The 19,691-nt window shown below is 45.8% G+C and overlaps 6 protein-coding genes across 6 annotated transcripts; 5 read left to right on the top strand and 1 right to left on the bottom strand.

Annotated features, from left to right (window-relative positions):
- Positions 1-169: 169 nt before the first annotated feature.
- C8R40DRAFT_1175379 (uncharacterized protein) lies at positions 170-1,649 on the top strand (the record flags this gene model as incomplete). Its single annotated transcript, XM_046232320.1, has 9 exons — positions 170-224; positions 277-401; positions 459-602; positions 650-728; positions 790-1,104; positions 1,158-1,240; positions 1,297-1,311; positions 1,373-1,381; positions 1,437-1,649. 9 exons carry the CDS (start codon positions 170-172, stop codon positions 1,647-1,649), a joined length of 1,038 nt encoding a protein of 345 aa, XP_046081677.1.
- Positions 1,650-1,765: 116 nt separating this feature from the next.
- C8R40DRAFT_633188 (major facilitator superfamily domain-containing protein) lies at positions 1,766-3,872 on the bottom strand. The gene is made up of 9 exons (XM_046235718.1): positions 3,571-3,872; positions 3,470-3,490; positions 3,395-3,409; positions 3,293-3,338; positions 3,199-3,222; positions 2,578-3,147; positions 2,281-2,526; positions 2,175-2,223; positions 1,766-2,122 (listed from the first exon to the last, which is right to left on the bottom strand). Exons 1-9 carry the CDS (start codon positions 3,716-3,718, stop codon positions 1,883-1,885), a joined length of 1,359 nt encoding a protein of 452 aa, XP_046081676.1. The 5' UTR covers positions 3,719-3,872; the 3' UTR covers positions 1,766-1,882.
- A 1,399-nt stretch (positions 3,873-5,271) lies between these two features.
- C8R40DRAFT_1175377 (cysteine synthase-like protein B) lies at positions 5,272-7,316 on the top strand (the record flags this gene model as incomplete). Its single annotated transcript, XM_046232319.1, has 10 exons — positions 5,272-5,346; positions 5,413-5,421; positions 5,472-5,571; positions 5,626-5,813; positions 5,873-5,883; positions 5,940-6,060; positions 6,112-6,202; positions 6,256-6,316; positions 6,369-6,637; positions 6,703-7,316. 10 exons carry the CDS (start codon positions 5,272-5,274, stop codon positions 7,314-7,316), a joined length of 1,539 nt encoding a protein of 512 aa, XP_046081675.1.
- Positions 7,317-10,378: 3,062 nt separating this feature from the next.
- On the top strand, positions 10,379-14,114 carry C8R40DRAFT_1056490 (Pleckstrin homology domain-containing protein; the record flags this gene model as incomplete). The annotated part of the gene is made up of 5 exons (XM_046225086.1): positions 10,379-10,795; positions 10,856-10,991; positions 11,020-12,729; positions 12,844-13,937; positions 13,992-14,114. The coding sequence occupies 5 exons, from the start codon at positions 10,379-10,381 to the stop codon at positions 14,112-14,114; spliced, it is 3,480 nt and encodes a 1,159-aa protein (XP_046081674.1).
- A 486-nt stretch (positions 14,115-14,600) lies between these two features.
- Positions 14,601-17,673, top strand: C8R40DRAFT_1153776 (glycosyltransferase family 39 protein). Its single transcript, XM_046229580.1, has 11 exons — positions 14,601-14,796; positions 14,862-14,986; positions 15,039-15,343; positions 15,399-15,507; positions 15,560-15,722; positions 15,776-15,959; positions 16,014-16,127; positions 16,180-16,635; positions 16,686-17,018; positions 17,071-17,401; positions 17,454-17,673. The coding sequence occupies exons 1-11, from the start codon at positions 14,686-14,688 to the stop codon at positions 17,542-17,544; spliced, it is 2,322 nt and encodes a 773-aa protein (XP_046081673.1). The 5' UTR covers positions 14,601-14,685; the 3' UTR covers positions 17,545-17,673.
- Positions 17,674-17,716: 43 nt separating this feature from the next.
- C8R40DRAFT_1125480 (tryptophan synthase beta subunit-like PLP-dependent enzyme) lies at positions 17,717-19,615 on the top strand. The gene is made up of 8 exons (XM_046228984.1): positions 17,717-17,876; positions 17,943-18,080; positions 18,139-18,170; positions 18,226-18,267; positions 18,327-18,414; positions 18,472-18,740; positions 18,791-19,098; positions 19,150-19,615. Exons 1-8 carry the CDS (start codon positions 17,777-17,779, stop codon positions 19,265-19,267), a joined length of 1,095 nt encoding a protein of 364 aa, XP_046081672.1. The 5' UTR covers positions 17,717-17,776; the 3' UTR covers positions 19,268-19,615.
- The last annotated feature ends 76 nt before the right edge of the window (positions 19,616-19,691 follow it).

Below are 19,691 nucleotides of genomic sequence, written 5' to 3'. Positions count from 1 at the left end.
GGTGTGTAACTTTGAACTATAACGGGTGACATTGACTCAACCAGTCAATGTTTAGGTCTATCAATACGAGTCGATACGTTACCAAATATAATATCTATGAATCTACCCGTTCAGTGCTCCTTGAAACTTACGTCGACAAAAGCTGTAACAACGGTGCATCGCTCGAGCCATGTTTCTTATCACCGCTATGCTCATTGGGACACTGCTGGAAACCCTCGCATACGGTAAGCTACGCTAACAACTCTTATTACACTTTCATCGATTATCTCGTTCTAGGCAGCTATGTCGCCCTCTGCTTCAAGCACTTCCAGATCTTGGCTGCACGTCGAACCAAGATTCCTCCCAAACCTTTCGCCTTTCTCACCCTAGTGAGTTTCGCTTTCTTCGTCATTGCAACAGTTGTAAGTACGATGAATACTTGATATTGGAAAACTGAACATAGTCAATTCGTTGTACAGACAGTGGTGTCAGACTTGACATTTATCTCTCACATCTTTACAAAACATCCGATCGAAACTATCAACTTCTCTGGATACACTCGAAAGGACCGCATCAATGAGTTCAGCCAGATTTTGTCTATCATGTTGTCAGATACGTTTCTGGTCAATAAACTCACTTTCAATTTGATGTGGCGCTTACTTCAATATAGCTCTATCGCTGCTACGTGCTTTATAGTACTCAGCGTCGTGTCATCGTACTTCCATTCCTCACATACCTAGCGGAAGTTGGTATGTCTACATATTCCGCATGTGATGTCCTATCAATTGACCTAAGAGACATGTTCTTTAGGCTTCGGGATATGGGGCATGGTAGCTTTCAAAGGCACCGACATTGAAGAGATTGACCCTTGGGCTAACCGCCCATTGCAACGTCTATCGCTCGCTGAAACGATCTTCGGCTTCGATGGGTTTGCGACAAATTTATTGTGCACTAGTGAATCATATCCAAATCCTCCTGACTCTTCTCTCACAATCATACTTATGCAAGGTCTCATTGTATTCCGCTTATGGCGCTCCCACCGCGAGTTGGTGCGTTTCAATGTACAGACTTCGACGCGTTCATCTAGCACCCTGTTCCGTATTGGTTTCGTGATTCTCAATTCCGGTACGTGTAAACTAGTCTACCCGATGATTGTGGGACCAAAGTCGCCTGTACAGCTGCAATTTATATTGTTTGGATGATAACCGTGTTTGCGACTTCAATAGCCTCATCGTTGGTGTACCAAATCATTACTCCCAGTGTGAGTACGATTAGCTTGGAATCCCAGCTGTGATAGCCACTGACCTTCATGCAAAGTTCTCCTGCATTACCGTATGTCGGACTTCAATATCAACTGCTGTATCCTCTGACCTTCGAATCTCGACTTAACAAGGCTTTGATTGTGGGAAAACACTCTTCAGAATGTTTAGCATCATGTATACTGATTCTTATCTCAGTTTTCCTCAATAATTGTCAGAGCTCCTTCTTCAACTCCAACATCTGTCACAGAGATGACGACTATCAGCTTCTCACAACCTCCCGTGCGATCTACTGCATCGCTCTCAGCGTCAGAGAGTAACGCAAGAAAACAAGGCATCACACAGCGTAGTAGGGACGAGTCTGACTCGACATTGAGTGCGTACGAGGTAAGGGACGTCAGTGAAGAATAATCCTTTGCTTCGAATGCACGGTCGTAAATTATGTTAACTTGTAACCTGTTAAAACCTCAAATTCACCATCACGTGCAAATGGCGTGACAGGCCTCTGCCACGCGAGCCGTAGACACTGAGCGTGTCGCATCAGTCGTATCGAAAGGTTTGTAGAATGAAGCTAGAGAGAAATGGGGCAAAAGCGATCTCTATGAAGATCACCCAAGTATTCATGTACAGGTGGAAATAAAGTCTTAATTCTCAAGCTTCTGCGAGTCCTTTTTCTCTTTTTGGTCTTCATTTTGGACTTTTTTCCACTTCCAACCCCCCTGGAACCCGACCCAAGTATACCTTTCACAGTGAGGACCACGGAAAAATAAAATCAGCAGCTGGAACACTGCACAGGCCAGACCGAGTACTGCCGATGCGCGCCATCCATGCTCTAAATACACTTTAGTTGCGGCGGCAGTTCCAATGAACTGACCCGTGAAGTTCTGGAGAATGAGTTCAGTCTCAGCACACAATCATTGAAAGCGCAAGACATACTGATAAAATGAGTACAGCATTCAATCGACCTCGAGCGGACTCGGATATACTGTTGAATGATAATAAGGATCCTGTGAGTAGTAACACACGTAAAATTTTCCCTCACCTAAAGACAGCTGTTGATAAAGATACTTGTTGCATGGCATCGCAAAGATCCAGGCCGATACAAACAATGACGATAGCAGAGATGTTTACTCCAGCGGCGGCAGTTTGGATGGCCCAGAAAATGGCCATGGCAAATGTCGGAATCAAGATTGCATACCAGGTAACAAGCCTATCTATCCCTCGGCCTAGGATAGGACCCATGGAAACACCAGACATGCCTATCAGTCCGAACAAACCAATGACCAGCCTGAAATCAGGTAGGTCAGTAAGTGTTCATGTACAGTAACAAGATACCTACGTTGAGTAGTGATATGGAGATCCTCCCAGTATGAAGGTGAGGGTGACCCAGAAATTCATGTAGCATGCATTCGACCCCATGGTAATCAGTGAAGCCTGTATCAAAATTGGCTCTGTTGTCGCTAGCTTTGCCATAGATTTCAATATATGCAAGTAAGTCAACCCCTTATTCTTGGCTGGATACTCCGGAACAACAAAATACAATATGACGAGGACAGCAGCAAGCAGTCCGACATCAATATAGTAAATGATGCGCCATGTCGAAAACTCCGCAACAATGCCAGATAGTACGCGAGCAATGAGGATACCAAAGAGCAGACCTGCGAAGATGATTGAGATGGCAGAAGCGCGACGATTTTCAGGTGCCAGGTCAGCAGCCAATGGAGTGAGGATCTGTGGTGCCACGGATGTCATGCCCACTACAAACGATAGTCCTTCAAATACATGTGCAGATTTCGTGACCGCTAGCACGAGTGTGAAGCAAATATCAGCTAACACTACTCCAAGAAGCAGTGGCCTACGGGGAAGAAGATCACCCAGAGGAGAAACGAGTACAACACCTACAGCATAACTGTTGTGTGATTAGCATAGTCATTAAGACATCATCATGAAAGAAACATGCCCCGCTTGTAGGAGCGTCGGCACTCTGGGAGTTTGAAGTATCAGCAAATGCAGGGGGAATGAGTAACTCGAGGAGGGGTAGAGATGATTCACACCTGGATATTTCTTCATATGAAACATTGAAATACAGCGAAAGTTGGACTTGAAACGAGGAATTGATGAACCTTGACCAACACGTAAGGGTGGTGTACACTCACTCAGTAATGGTTGACCTATGAAAAAAGCATCCTTCTAAGAATACTTAACCGCTGCGTATGGCAGCGAGCACGCACTATAATAAAGATTGGCTACAACTAAGAATCAAGAATCAATAAATGGCTTGGAATTATGAACAACACAAGAAATGACAAGACACTGAAGATCAATTACATACCGAAAGTTGTACAAATCCCAAAAGCTGCATTTCGTGTTATACTGAAGCGTAAGGGTGCGTTTCGATCTTGAGTATATCGGAGATGTTCTGGAATTGGCAAGAACCCAAAATCAATACTACGACTGCCGTGCTCATATCTGTTTTCCATTGAGATACACCAAAGAATTGCGCGCGCTGGCTGGGAAGGAAATTGTGACACAAACGTGATAGATTGTTTCCTCTTTTCTACAAGTTGAGACCCAGTGTGAATCCCAATTATAAGTGCACTTCTCGGAATCAAACCCTATTGGACAGTGTTGAGGACGCCACAACTCTCGGATCAATAAATTGAAGAGCCTGAGTGAAAAAAAAAGACAGAGCCGAAACGGTCACCGGGGTTTCAATCACCTTCACGAATCCAATCTGATCTGATTGGAGTTGGTGGTCGAATATGATCCAATGTGATGGTTCTGACCTATGAAGCGTGCTAGACATGCACTCAATGCTGATTTTACAAGCATCAAACTATGAGTCCACCTTATCCTTGGAAAAAGAGTGCCGCATTTCTGAGCCAGCCACGCTTCCATTCGGCAACAATCGGCAACAGCTTTCGACGCGACGATGATAAACCTCTTTTCCCCTATGCTCTTATTTCGACTGGTCTACCCCGTGCACCAACTTGATGTCAAGACCAGCCTTTAGTCTTGAGAGTTTGATTCAGATAGTTCTTACTTCCAGAACAAGGTGCATTTAGACATGAAACTTCAGGAGACTCCAAAATAGTCATTCAAATCTATCGGCGAAGGCTGGAAAGAGACGGGCTTTGGTTGTTGTCTGCGACTAAATTGAATCTATGCACAAGCGAGAGACCCATTGCTTCAATGGCTGGCTGTAATGGGTTCCAGTCAAAGTGGTGTATTGAGAGATAGATGATGGCATACCCCAAAAGACCCCAAATCGACGACATTGTGCACATTTGTTTGAAAAATTATACCGCGCGAAAGCATATGCAATCTACTTTCAACCTGGAACTGATGTGAAGATGTCCAGAATTGCAAGAGTTCTGTCGACAAAGGAAGAAATCGAACACATGGCGAATGCACAATCAGACCACAGATGCGTATGCCAGTGCAGATAGAGGGCAGCATGGCGCTCGTTTTTATCGTGTAATATGCGGAAACCCAGACCTAATGAAGGTTCAAAATAGGTTTCACGGTGCGGAAACTTGGAATCAAGAAGTAAAGTGAAACCTGAGGGCGGGGTACTAATCTGTGATATCTGATTGTGCAGGAAACGTCCGTGAGTTCAAGAGATGAGGGGCGAAGAGAATTGTCTTTGGACACTAGACTAGATACCGATGCGAACACTACGGCTGGTGGTCTTTGATCATTGATCCATCAGATTGGCAAATTTGTTGAAACGATGAAGGTAGTTGAAGGTGTGGAAAGGAAGGTTCTTACCGTTCACGCCAGGTTCACACTAGTAGAGGAAGAGGTTCTGTTTCTGTTCTAAATATTACATAAACTGGAGCTGATGCCCGTCTCCGACTCCCATCCATCCATCTTATTCTGATGCAGGCGGCTCCGATTGACCAAATTCACGCACAGTTTGAACCCGAGTGCATCAGCTTATTCCGAGAAGGATCGTATACATTTAAATACTATCATATCATTGACTAACTTTTCCTTGTGCCTTTCTCGATATTCCACATTTACATGATCTATGCCTCCTGTATGCAACAACGTCTTCTCTGGAAAGGATGCACTTTCGAAGTTCTACGATCCGGACTCAAATCCAGTGAGTCGAATGTTTCTTCGAAGGAGATCTGTGATATAGAGTGCCAATTCTGCGTTCATCGTGTAGTTACTTCCGGTACGCTACGTGACTCTCTGAAACGGGGTACTATCTGAAATGCACCCTAGCTGGTCGAGATTCCAGTTCATCCGTTTGAAGAAGATGGCGTCCACATCTACGCCAAGATGTTGACTTTCCTTCCCGCTGCCAATGTGAAATCACTGCCGGGTGAGTGCCTGTATACTGTTTGGTCCACAACAATTAATATTTGAAGTTTTTTAGCATTGAATATGCTTCAGAAAGCCAAACAAGAGGGGAGGGTCGACGCATCCACCAATATCGTTGAATACTCGTCCGGCAGCACAATCATGTCACTAGCAATCCTAAGTAAAGTAATGGGACTCAACGGTGCCATTGCATATGTGTCCAATAAAACAACCAAGAGCAAACTCAATCTTCTAAGATTTTTTGTAGGTGAATCTTTTTAGAGTTGAAAACATCTCTAACGGTAAACACTGATACGATGCAGGGTTTGGAAACGTTAGTATTTTCTGATTCTTTAAATAATCACTTACTTGATTGCTCTTTGCATGCAGTAAACTCTTTGCCGGACCTGGACAGCCATCACCTCAGGATTCTAATGGCGGAATTTTCAGAGCCGCTGTAGACGGTCAGACCAACCATAATTACAATCCAAGTCAATATCTGAATCCCAATGTGTGTTCATCGCCGTGAATCTTTGAAACCGAACTTACCACGTTACTGCAGAACTATCTCGCCCACCAACGTTGGACAGGTCCTCAAATCGCTGAGCAGTTGCCCAATATCTCTGCATTTGCGGCTGGAATGGGGACCACCGGTATGTTTATCAGTACAGAGATGCTGACTTCATCACATTGATTCATTGTTGAGGTACAATGACTGGAACCGGGTCATATCTCAAACAATTCAATCCTGAGATTGTGAACGTTGGGTTAGTCCTTCATTAAGTCTGCATGTTGATACTCACACACGCGATATCGCAGCGTCTGCACCGCACCTGGAGATCTTGTGCATGGGCCTCGAAATCTATCCCTTGTTGGTGACATACCATTTCCGTGGCAAGACACGGTCGATGTGCTGGAAGAAGCCTCCACCTTCGAGTCATTTGCAGCTAGTCTGCAACTCTGCAGAAACGGTCTTCTGTGTGGCCCAAGTTCTGGCCTTGCAAAAGTAGGACTATTCAAGTTCTTGGAAAAGGCTAAGCTCGAAGGTAGACTTGACCATTTGAGAGCTAGTGATGGCTCAATCAACTGTAAGTGTTTTACTAGAAGGTCAAGTGCATGCATGTACATATATTAATAAATCGAGTGCTAACAGGTGTCTTCACATGCTGTGATCTTCCATATCAGTATGTTGATGAATATTTCCAGATCCTTGGAGAGAACTACTTCCCCCCGGTTCAGGAGGAAGCACTGCTTGATGTCGACTGTTACCCATATCAACCCGAATGGGAGCTGTCAGCAGAAGTCATCTTATCCAAGATTCTGATCTACATATCGAGTGTAAAGTCGTTAGGAGGTGAGACGAAAAAGCATCGCATTGGGCCAATGTCCTCCACAGAGCCTCGCACCGGAGAAGATGTGCTTATCTTGGACATTCGGAATGAGGTAGACTTCAACAGGCGTCATTTTCCTGCAGCCATATGTCTTGACATAGGAAACAATGCCGAGTCTCCGAATCCGTTCCTTGATACACCTACCATGGTTAAGCAATGGCGTAGCCTTGATCAGCGTTTATCCCCTGATAACGGAATCTTCGGCGAGGAACTTGATGGGAAAACAGTGGTAGTGTTCTGCTACGACGGAAATACTTCACGCATAGCAACTAGCATCCTCCAATATCGCGGCGTTGAAGCATATTCCTGTGCAGGAGGGATCGGTGTTTGTTGGGAGCTACTAAATCTTGTTGACGGACGGGAACATGAAGACTAACTTGTCCTTGTCTCTGGATTATCCCTCTTTTCATCCTTCATACAGGCGATGCAAATATTAATTTCATTGTACAGGTCTTGGTGTTTGGCCTGGAGCCTGGACCGGTTGTGCATGTAATTGAAGATGCGGTAGTGTAGTAGTGGGAAATGTATTTCATTGCTTGGCTCACTGCTGTCCCGAATACTGGTCGTGTCACTGCGATAAGCATCGATAGGCGGAAGCAGGGTGTAAGTTTCGTGGAGGGCCTTCAGTCTCCTTCAGTTCATTGCCCTTACGTATTGAAGAATTTCGGATGGTGGATATCAGGTGAGGGAGCGTTAACTTGAAGCGCCTTTGAACTCTTGGGCGTCTAAAACCTGTGAGATGCTCTCGAGTCCTTTCTACTCATGATCAAGTTAACGAATGCAAAATCGGAGTTAAACTGTACACCGTGCACACCTGTAAACATTCAGATATTGAGTTAATTCGGCCCCATTTCGAGCTCAGATGGAAGGTCACAATCAGGGCCTTCGAATGTGCTTCAGCATGAACGGGCAGTACCGCTATAGCATGGACGCTCATGGACGCCAGTCTAGTAGTAAGCACTGGCAGAGGTAAATCAGCAAATCAAAACAGAATATCGAGGGATCGGCGATCGCTACCTAGTTCAAGGTCCGAAGGTTGATTCGAGACGTTCCTTTTGCGCAATGTACAGCCTACAGCTTGTTTTGATCATGACGGCGTGGGTCTAAACCTGGTCTAAACATTAACTTTCAAGTTGTACTCCGAGTGCCAGTGCACACTGTGTGACGACAAGGCGGGAAAGACATTCCCCATTTGGTTCCAACAAGTCCTGAGTACAGTATTGCATTGGCATGAGTATACACCAGCCATTACACTGCTATATACAACCTCGAACAGGGCATAAGGGCCTCGAGGCAAGTCATAGGACCCCTGACAACCCACTAAGAGGCCTGATCCCAAAAACTTGAGTTTTACCCATATTTTTTGGGGGTCCAAAAGGTGTATTCTTACCCGGATTTTCCTCTGGCTCCATTACGGACCCCATTCTTACCCGGTTTGGGCCTCAGGGAATATTCAAAATTTGATTTTTCATCTTTTTTTGCTTATTTTTTGCTCAAAAGTTGCCAAGTTTGTTTCTACTGCAGGTGGTTCAATTTTTCCCTTGTTTGATCCATGCTGAAATTATAGACTCATCTAATCACCAAGCATCATCCACGTGGTTTTCTTTGAGCTCCAGGTTCAACTATGACAATGTTCATGCAAAAATTACATGTAAATATTGGTACATACAAGCTGTATAATAATGTCTATAATACCCCATAATACCTAGCAAATCATTGTCTGTATTGTGTAGTGGTATAGCAAGAGCTAAATAATTTCTTTCCAGTGAATGCCGTGTTCGAGTCTCGCCAGGGCTATTTTTACCCAACTGTAGATCAGGCCCTTTTTTGAAAGGAACATTTTTACCCGGTTTTCGCCCTAGGGATCAACACGAAAAATTGCGATTTTTACCCTCTTTTGGCTCATAGATTCTGAAAATTTTCTCCTATTCTTACCCGCACCTTGTACAGGCCTCTGAGTGGGTTGTCAGGGGTCCTCAAGTCATTCCCACTCGGGATGTGGTCAAGATAATTGATTACAGCTGGGGCCGACCTTACATCGGACGGAAGAATTTTGTGTGTATGGTTGGTTTTTAGATTGGAGTAAAGCTGGGACGGAACTGGAGTAGAAGGGTGCGGGGGCAACTTGAATCTTGCGGTTTTGCGATCATGAGTATAGGACGCTCCCCTTACCTTTTCGTAAGTTGTGCCTTCGGAAAAGATGCGGGAGTAGTGCAATCGTAATACATAGAATGGTATTTTTGAAATGATATCACCAAAGTCAGGCAGGAATTACTTGCTTATCAGCATGATCATGATCACTGCAAAGAAGCTCGATTCTTTGGTCGTTTCGTCGCAGGCACTGAGTTAGTGACCTGTTAGAAATTGATATGCGAAGAGGTTAGTGAATATCTACAGGGCGTACACAGGACGCACCTCAAATGTTGTGTCGGTCATCTCCAAGCTTGAGAAGAACTATGTCAAAGGAAAATCAGCCAGTAGATTTAAGATGACTGACAGAAGACTCAAGCTCGACAGTATGTCAAGCTCCGATAAGTATTCACGCAATGTCCAAGCAACATAGGATTTAGTGAAGAAATCAGACGACCGATTTTCGGATATCGAATCGTGCGATATCATTCCTATTCCCCGCGAAATTACATCACAGCGAGATATCAGACTTAGCTAACGCTTATAGCTTAAGGACATTCATGAGTAGGTTGAATAAGTAGATATCATGAGCTTGAAGGGACTTGAGAAGATGAATCGAACCTGTATACATATATGATGGGATGCTGTAGGATGCTGTCAAGATGACTGCTACTAGTACGTTGCTGTAGAACCAGGCAGCTGTCTGCAACTGCCCATTGTTGGAGCCAATAAGCGGTACTTGCACACCACTGCTCGACCACTGTTACTGGATCTTGGCACGTAGAAAGGATATCATGCGCATGTTTCGTCATGTCGCCGCGAACAATATTCCTTCCTGTATGATATCCGTGTTTTTCTTCCTACACCTCCAGTTTTGTATTGCATATATGAGCGCGGATGTAACATCTCTGATATGCAGTGTAAAGGCAATATTACCATAAGGAGAGACTTCTGAAGAAATGAGTGCTCGTCGGTGGAATAAACTGTGAGCAAACCGTGACCGATGATTGCAAAAACCAAAGGATGAAGATTTCAGAATTTTTCGAGTGGAAGGGGGAGTTGAGGAAGGCTCGAGCTCATCGAAAAGACGTGAATCGAGACAGAGAAGGCCAGATTTCAGTGGGCTTTACGAGGGTGTCCGGGTGTCGGACCCGCGGGCGTGAGATTGATCGGGGACAAAAAAGGAAATAAAGGGACCGAAATGGTCGTTGGGGAAAGCCACAGTAGCGATTAATTGGTTGCCTACTCGTCTTCTGGCGACGTTGTGGGACCAGAGCTCGAACAAGAAAGTCAGCAGAAGAGCTTCCCATGAAAAATTCTGGCGTAGGGGGAACTTGGTATTCTCGAAAGAGTCCGTTAACCATTGATCCCCATCAAGCTCAAGCTGATTCCAACTCCTTGTACCTAAACCCTCGCTCAGCGCCTCCTTTGCCTCCGAACTCCTCCAAAGTTTCTCTTCGATCACTCAATTCTGTATTTCGCCAACCAAAGATAAACAAGGCTCCTTCTGTTTTCTCTGTCGAATCTGCCCTTTCGCTGCCAGATTCCGTTGCCTCTCACCCTTACGGTACCATGCACATTGCCCCAATGCCTGTCGTCTCCAACTCCGACAATGCCGATGACGAGGAGGATTGCCCTGTCTGCTTAGAGCCGCTGAGCTTTAGCTTCAGATTGCCTGGAGAAAAACCTCATATTGTACCAGAGTGCGGTCACGCTCTTCACGAAGTGCGTCCTCAGCTTTGGAATTTTTCCTTTTTTTTCAATCGGAAATTTACACTCTTATAGGCTTGTTTCACTGCCGTTTATGGACCACCGCCAAACCAGTCGAAGTCTACAGTTCCAAGAAAGTCAAATCTAGGAGTTTGTGGTGTTTGCAGACGCCCAATGAAAGTAGGAGACGGCGATGGTGGCAAATCAAATAGTAAGTATCCATCAACTGCATCTTACAGCTCTCCTCACATTCTATCCAGAGCTGGCTGCGTTGACTGGTGTCGGTGACCATACCTCGTCGGTGCTGTACCCTGGGAGAGATACACCCACAAATCGACGGCGGCAACAACCTCCGAAGCCATTTGACCCCAACGAAGACGACCCGCTGGATCATACTGGCTCAGTAAAGTCAGATCCTTCCAGAGAGCATTCTCAGTACATTGTTGCCCCTTCCATCCAGGTTCGCCCTGAATTTTCATCACTGACCCGCACACACGATGTCAACCAACCCCTAACGTGTATCGTCGTTATCGAGCTTCCCGGTAAGCGGGTTCATGCTCCGGTTCCTGGCCCTGCACCTCAAGACTACAGCGCTTCTCGTCGGGCTGAGGCCAGTAGTCATTCAAGACAGGACACTAGTCATGCTTCACCTCAACCTCGAAGGCAGCAGCAGATGTCCGAGTCATACTCTCAGGATATGCATTACAATAACTCGTCTGGTCATGGGCATGAATCATTGTCGTCGGGGTCCCACAAACATAACGAGCAATCCGCAATTATTCAGGAAGAAGACTCACCTTTTAACGCCATTACCGAAGACTTACGCAACCGGATCATCGACTGGAAGGGTCATCCGCTATCTGATCTTGGTCCTCTTCAAATGTATGACCTTCTCTCCGTTCGGCGAGATTCACTTGTCCGCGAATTCTACGTCTACCTTTTTAAAGAGGCTCTTATATGCGTCGTCGAGGAAAAAAAACGTTCACTCGGTCGGTTATTGTCATCTGGCCTTGCCGATACAGCATCGGCAACGTCGTCAACGGCTCAGTCCAAGGGTGTTCTTCGTCTGAAGGGTAGAATATATGTTCGTCATATCAAGCAGGTGACGGCATCTAGCGCAGCTGGAGAAATGTCCCTCACCATCGACATGGAAGATGAGCTCGCTTCGTTCATCTTGATATACAAAGATCGGGGCTCTCTTGAAGCTTGGCGAAATACTATTCAGGCCTTGGTTAATATGTTCCAGTCCCAAAACCCATCATACCAACAGCCACCTCAGGAAGAGGCGCGCGTTCTGGAAATGGAAGAATTTGGCGGAAATTCGAAGGCGATGAGGATGTTGAGTGGCAGTACATCTACTACGGTCAGTAGTGGTGTCGATAGTCTACTCCAGAATGGCTCATCCAGATCAACAATGTCTTCTTCCACATCCCATGGGTCTGTCCTCCAGCAATCGCAGCGGCCCCAGATGCAACAGAAGCTGACTACGCTGGGAGAAGCAGATGAGATGAGTCAATATGACTCTCCCACAGGTTTGGTGACACCGTACACCTCGTCTGGGCCATCGAACTCGCTCACTCCTCTCCCCCATCCGGCAATGGATTTGATAATGGTCATCTCTCTTCCTCCGCCCAACTCCTCTCCTAGTACCGCTCAGTTGAAACTGCGTGTCATCAAAGCTACTTTGGACTTCATCATTGCATCGCTTGCGGCTAAAGATCGCCTTAGTCTAGTAACCTTCGAGGTTGGTCCAGGTGGCAGAGTCCGCAAAACTCCTTTTTTGAGCGTGAGCAAAGGCCAGAGTAAAAACAGGCTGGAGAAATTTGTTGAGGATATCTCAACAAGGCCAACCAGTGATCCAGATGGCATGGGCACGGGTCGCGTTGATGAATTCCTTGTGAGAGTGAGCAAGGATGAAAAGACTGACGTCGTTACAGCGGTGAACCATGGTAAGTCCTGACTCCTTACTACTTTCGCTTTCCCGAAATGTAGTCACGACGTCTTCTCAACTACTCATTGTTTATGTGTTCGGCGATTCTGACGCGACTCTTATTTTCTATTAGGTTTGGACGTCGTTCTGCAACGTAAAGCACGCAATGCAGTTTCCGGGATGGTTCTCGTCTCCGATGCTTCTGACAGTACACGTCGAGCACAAATGGATCTCGTACTTGCCCGAGCAGAAGCTGCTAACGTGCCGATCCACTCCTTTGGCTACGGGCGCTCGCACGATCCAGCCTCCTTATGGCTCATGTCCAATCATACGTCAGGGACATACACTTTCGTTAAAGACTGGTATGATCTCCGTGATAGTATCGCTGGATGTGTAGGTGGAATGATGTCGATCGGTCTTCTCAACATGAAACTCCACATGAAAATTGTTGATGGCAACCGTTTCAGAATACGAAAGGTCTCTGGTGGCCCCTCGAGCATCCTTGCTAGCGACGGTCAAAACGTAGATGTTGACGTTGGAGAGCTTAGGTATGGTGAAAGGAAGGAGATGCTCATTGAGCTGGAGCTCGATAATACCGACCTTCAGCAGCGCCTTGCACGAGCCAATGGACAAGGTAACCGTTTGGATATGCGCAACATGAATGCTACAGATCGGTTCGTGCAGAGTATGGGGTTGGATTCTCTTGCCATTGATGATGTCGATCTCGCCGATGGGATGATGGATAGGATGATTGATGAGGTTCCTGTAGTAGAAGTCGATGGTTCCTTCTTCGATCCCGCTGCGGCCAAAAACGTCACTCGCCTTGCACATCCTGTGTTGCTTACCGTGACATTGCTTCCACCAACACCGAATGCTCCCAAGCCTCCTTCCTCAGTTTCCGACCCGGTCATCGTCCGCAGAAGAATGGAGCTTCTTGCATCGGACATGATCACCCGTGCGCTTGTCCTAGTCTCCAGACGGAACTTCCCCCAAGCGCAGAAGATTATTAGTGAGACAAAGCGGATCCTTCATACTGTTCTCCAGACGATCTCTCGTTCATTGCCCCCGCCAAATTCGGGCACTTCGCGAAACAGAAAAGAAATTCTGACCTTGGGTGCTGTTAGAGCTATGCAGGCAATTATGCAAGATTTACAGATCTTGAGCGAAGCGTTGGATGACAATGTGGATTTGTTTGCCCATGATCAAAGGAACTTTGGGGCCCAGCAGGTTTGTAGTATTTTTCTTTCGCCGCTCTATATCAAATTGACAATCTGAGTGTAGGCAATGATTCTCAGAGACCAGAAGAGCTGGACTGGTCGCAGCGCAACAGAGAGATTGTTCTGGACCACTGATAATTCCATTGAGCTGGTCTCACGCAGTACGGACTGGATTGCTCGGGAATAATCGGGTGAATGAGTTTTTTAGTGATTCATTGCTGTTGGATGGGTTGCTTGCGTGCTCTAAACCATTTTCTCCAAAGAATCAACCAACACTTGAGCTGTATATATGTTGGTCTCACACTCCCTCTCGTCTTCCTCTCATCCATTGTATCGGTTCTCTATTTCTTGATGTACTACCAGTCTACCTGTGTTTTATTTTCTTGATCTCCGCTATCTGTTCCTCCATTGCTTTCCATTTCCTTCACGGTCTCCGTTATCTTCATGAACATTCGGCCAGGCTTGGTTGTTTCGTTACACTGTTACTTATCTCACTCTAGTCGTTGTGATGCCGTTCCTTTTCACTTACTGATATCTTTCTTTCCGTTGTTTATACTTACATTCCGGTTGAGTAGTCCAGATACAATATCATCCTCTAAAATTTGATTTGAATGAACTCCAACTCTGCGTATATAAGCGCGCGGTGCGCGCTAAGCATTCACTGCACAAAATACGTAAACGGTGATCAGGGATCGCGTGGCAGTTGTTGCGGTTGAATTCGAAGTCATCTTTTGACAACACACTCATCTTTCGCCGCGATGGCGGGCACAGGAAAACTACGCCAACGAGTCCCAGTCTCCGGGCGCGCGAACTTCGAATATGACCGTATACAAGAAGAGGAACATACTGACGACGTTTACCAAAACCCAGTAAGGCCCTGCTCTATTATAATCCTACCACGCAAGTTAATGCTTTTCCGACCGGTGGTCGTTAGAACAATCGTCACCCTATTGAGAAAATACTGGAAACAGACAAAGCTAGCGTCGTTGTCGTCGCTGTGCTGACCGCATTAGCATTCGCGCTGCGGTTTTACAAGATTAACCACCCTGACCAAGTTGTGTACGTCGACCTTCGCACCTTATGGGAATCCAATGTAAATGAACGTCCCTAGATTTGACGAGGTCCACTTTGGAAAATTCGCATCATATTATATACTCGGAGAATATTATTTCGACGTACATCCTCCTTTTGCCAAACTTCTTTTCGGACTCGCTGGCTGGTTTTCCGGATTCGATGGACACTTCCAGTTTGAAAACATCGGGGACAGTTATACCCAAAACCACGTTCCTTATGTCGGGATGCGCGCCCTCCCTGCTATCCTTGGTAGCCTTACAGTCCCGGTCGTCTATGCTATCATGAAGCAGAGCGGTTATTCCACAGTAATCGCAGCGTTTTCTGCAGCAATCATTCTGTTTGGTGTGTAACATAAATCATAGTCGGCTTTCCCTAATTTCTGACGCGTTCATCTCAGACAACGCGCATATCGCACAGTCTCGTCTTATTCTGCTAGATGCCACTCTGATATTCTTCATGTCTCTCACTATCTATGCTTATGTCCGATTCCAGAAGCTACGTTATAGGTATTTACGATCACCAACTTCTTTGTAATTTGCGAATGCTCATCCTATTCAGGGAGTTTACCAGTGAATGGTTTGGCTGGCTCTTCGCAACCGGTATCTTCATGGCTTGTACATGGGGTTCCAAAGTCAATGGTGTACTCACCGTAGCTACTGTGGGAGTTGCAGTGCTTATTGATCTCTGGGGTATTTTGGACTACAAGAAATCCCCATCGATGGTCAGTGCACCCTTTCTGATATTTTAATCAAATGCTTACGAACGCATTCATAGGACTATTTCTGGAAGCATTTCGCAGCTAGGGCTATCGGTCTTATAGTGGTCCCTTTCATCATATATCTCTCATTCTTCTGGGTTCACTTTGCTCTCCTTCCAACTTCGGGCACGGGTGATAGTTTTATGAGTCCGGCCTTCCAGGAAACCCTTGCTGGAAATGAGATGTTATTAAGTGCACAAGGTTTGTGTGTGATGTTCCTTTGATTGTTAGATGTGTTCGTGACATCGTTCGCAGAAATTCGATATTACGATACTGTGACCATCAGACATAAGGATACCAAGGTCTACTTGCACTCACACGTAGAACGTTATCCCCTCAAGTATGACGACGGACGTATCAGTAGCCAGGGTATTTGATTTCTCCTCTTCATTGTGCAAGTCAACTTAAAAAGAACACACAGGCCAACAAGTGACTGGGTATGGTCACGCCGACGAAAATAATAACTGGCAGATTATCCCTACGAAAGCTCTTCCTGAAACTGGCCGTGGCCGCATTGTCCGTCACAACGACATGATCCAACTTCTCCACGTCAACACTGACACTGTTCTTCTTACCCACGACGTTGCATCACCCTTGATGCCCACCAATCAGGAATTTACTACCTGGCCCAGAGACGACACTTCGCGGTTTAATGAGACCTTATTCCAACTGTCGCTTACCGACGCACATGACGGAGAGGCATGGAAAAGCAAATCAGGATACTTTAGGCTTATCCATGGGCAAACAAGAGTGTCAATGTGGACGCATACCAAACAGCTTCCGGAATGGGCTTTCAGGCAACAGGAAATCAATGGAAATAAGAACCCTAGTGAGAAAACTGCGACATGGTTTGTTGAAGATATTGTCGCTGATGAAAGTGAGTTGGGAACATATTGCTGTTTAATGTGTACTGATTGCTTTTTGCAGCTGGAGAGGACCCCAAGGAACGTACTGGCCATCAGCCTCCGAAGGTTCCCAAGAAGATGAACTTCTTCAGGAAGTTCGGGGAATTACAATTGCTTATGCTGCAACACAATGCTGGCCTGACAGCATCACATCCTTATGCCAGCGGACCTCTCAACTGGCCCTTCCTCATTGCGGGAATCAGTTTCTGGACTGAGAATGATCCACAAAAGCAAATATACCTCATCGGGAACCTTGTCGGATGGTGGACTTGTGTTGTCGCCTTGTCAATCTATGTCGGGATCCTTGGAGCAGACCTGTTAGCTCGAAGAAGAAATAATGATCCTATCCCCGAACGTGCGTATTGAAATTACCTGTTTCTTCTCACCGTTGACGCTGGTCTTTTCAGCTGTCCGTAACCGTCTATGGAACTCTACTGGTTTCTTCTTCGTCGTTTGGGCCGTGCATTATGCTCCATTCTTTTTGATGAATAGGCAACTGTTCATTCACCATTACCTTGCATCGCATCTCGCATCTGCTCTCATCGCTGGAGCTGTTCTTCAGTTTATTCTTTCCGAGACCATTAATTACCCCATATCTGTTGAAGCGCCAACGATGAGACGTCACAAACGACAATACGTCGACATTGGCCTCAAGGGACCCATCATCTTTGCCCTCTTCTGCATAGCAATGTTTTCAATGTTCGTTTTCCTTGCTCCGCTAACTTATGGAACACCAGGGTAAGTCTTCTTACAGATTTTGTTTAAATGGTGCTCAATACCTCTTGTACAGATTGACTGGTGACCAAGTCAATGGGAAGAGACTGTTGTCATCTTGGACGCTGCATTTTGCAGCTAAAAAGACCGCTGAGGTTGTACCGTAGTGAGAGCGTAGTTTTGAATGTTCTCGGTCAAATGTATATATGGAACGAGTAGATCATGTTTCTTTCGTGACTGATTAATCATTCGTGAGGTGGTATGGCTCGTAGCATAAGGCCTGCTTTCGATAGCTGAAGTTGAATTTGATCATGTTTCGGATCTAGATGACAGAAGCATCTGGCAAATTTGCTTTCGTTATACTCACCGCTTCATACAGTTTTCCTTCCTACTGCCACTATGCCTCAGATACTCAACAATGCCCTCGAAGCTGTTGGAAATACTCCACTTATACGCCTTGACAAAGTGGCGAAGCTTCACGGGCTTAAATGCAATCTGTGTACGTACCCTCATATTCTTACTGTCCAAAATTCGCATAGCTGACGCACATGATTCATCTGTGCAGTGGGCAAAGTCGAATTCATGTCCGCCGGTGGTTCAGTCAAGGACCGTATAGCAAAGGCCATGGTAGAAGCCGCTGAACAAGAGGGTAAACTGGTTCCGGGGAAGAGCGTAGTCATCGAGCCCACTTCTGGAAACACTGGTTCGCGGCTATTCTTCTGTTACTTGAACGATCTTCCTAACGTTTGTAATCATACTAGGAATCGGTCTTGCTATGGCTTGTGCAATCAAGGTGATATAGCATGCGTACTGCGTTTACGGGAAAGATACTGAATACTATAGATAAGGGTTATTCCGTGATCATCACACTTCCGAATAAAATGTCCCTCGTAAGTTCTCTATATTGAATCCTTTTCTTTGATACTCACTCTGTGGTATGTCTTGGTAGGAGAAAGAAGCTGCACTTCGTGCATTGGGTGCTGAAGTCGTCCGCACGCCCACAGAGGCAGCATGGGACTCTCCTCAAAGCCACATAGGTAGAGTCTATCTCATCCTTCCTTAAATCTCGTGGCTGAATTCCTTAACGATCCCAGGAATTGCGCGGAAGCTGCAGAAGGAGATCCCATATGGAATCATCCTGGATCAGTACGGAAACATCAATAATCCATTAGCACATGAAATGACCACTGGGCCTGAGATCATCGAAGCCGTGAAATCCACACCATCAACTTCCAGTAGAGTCTCCTCGCAGAAGGTCGACGTCGTCGTTTGTGGAGCCGGAACTGGAGGTACGATTTCCGGTATCTCCAGGGCAATGAAAAAGACACACAACAAGGACTGTATCGTTGTTGGGGTAGATCCTGTGCGCGCTCATCGTGCATAATTATAACCTTGAGCTGACTTTTGCTTCAGGATGGCAGTATCCTTGCAGTTCCCAGCTCACTGAACACGAAGACTGAAGGTGACGCCTACGTCGTCGAGGGAATCGGTTATGACTTCATTCCGGACGTGCTATCTCGCGATCCCACCGATATAGACGAATGGATCAAAACCAATGACACAGAGGCATTTGATGCGGTTCAAGCGCTTATGAGGAACGAGGGACTTCTGGTTGGAGGGAGTAGTGGAAGTGCTCTGTCAGGTACGCTGAAATGGTTGGAAACAAGAAAGGATATCGCAGAAACGTTGGGATTGAATGTGGTGGTCATACTTCCTGATGGGTGAGTTCGTTTTTCATTATCTATTCAACTTGTGCGCTCATGTATGTCTAGAATTCGGAATTATATGAGCAAAGATTGGTTCTTGAGCCGTGCCCTGCATGGAGAACCCACCCCGCTCGCGCAAGCCATCGCAAGAGTTCTGCAGGAACCTATTGCAAACGATGTTTAAATTACTTGACGAACATGTTATCTTTATTGGAGATAAAATAGCATGTATAATCGTAATACCAACTAAGAAACGAAGGAATTTAGGACTACCACAGGGATGATCTGCTCTACCCAAACAAGAGAGCTCGTCTACAGAGGTGGACCATCTAGTAGTTGATTAGACAACTAGAGTACATCGATTTTGGCGCATCACCAGAACCAAGTAGTTGTGGATGCGTAATTGCACTACTCGGGCAGAAAGTGGCCAGGAAAAAGGAAAAATCCTTTGAATAAAGATAGAGGTCACGCAAAAGAGCATAGGTAACATTGTCAATTGAGAGGAAAGGTGGTGGTACTCGGAGGAAGAGCATGTCGAAATTTTTTTTGGAAAAAGCGCTTATAAAGACCAGCGCCAAAGTCAATGCCTTCGAAACCAAACAGAGCCC

Source organism: Lentinula edodes, assembly GCF_021015755.1.
Source record: "Lentinula edodes strain Le(Bin) 0899 ss11 chromosome Unknown C8R40scaffold_43, whole genome shotgun sequence".
Taxonomy (NCBI): domain Eukaryota; kingdom Fungi; phylum Basidiomycota; class Agaricomycetes; order Agaricales; family Omphalotaceae; genus Lentinula; species Lentinula edodes.
Note: the sequence above shows the minus strand (reverse complement) of the source record. Positions and strands in the feature narration are given on the sequence as shown.

Coding starts and splice junctions, on each gene's coding strand:
- C8R40DRAFT_633188 (XM_046235718.1), bottom strand. CDS start 3,718: ATGGAAAACAGATATGAGCACGGCAGTCGTAGTATTGATTTTGGGTTC. Junction 3,223..3,292: donor TCATATGAAGAAATATCCAG/GTGTGAATCATC, acceptor TCAAACTCCCAG/AGTGCCGACGCTCCTACAAG. Junction 3,148..3,198: donor CCGACGCTCCTACAAGCGGG/GCATGTTTCTTT, acceptor ATCACACAACAG/TTATGCTGTAGGTGTTGTAC.
- C8R40DRAFT_1125480 (XM_046228984.1), top strand. CDS start 17,777: ATGCCTCAGATACTCAACAATGCCCTCGAAGCTGTTGGAAATACTCCA. Junction 18,081..18,138: donor GCCCACTTCTGGAAACACTG/GTTCGCGGCTAT, acceptor TAATCATACTAG/GAATCGGTCTTGCTATGGCT. Junction 18,171..18,225: donor CTATGGCTTGTGCAATCAAG/GTGATATAGCAT, acceptor ACTATAGATAAG/GGTTATTCCGTGATCATCAC.
- C8R40DRAFT_1153776 (XM_046229580.1), top strand. CDS start 14,686: ATGGCGGGCACAGGAAAACTACGCCAACGAGTCCCAGTCTCCGGGCGC. Junction 15,723..15,775: donor ACAAGAAATCCCCATCGATG/GTCAGTGCACCC, acceptor ACGCATTCATAG/GACTATTTCTGGAAGCATTT. Junction 16,636..16,685: donor AGATATTGTCGCTGATGAAA/GTGAGTTGGGAA, acceptor TGCTTTTTGCAG/CTGGAGAGGACCCCAAGGAA.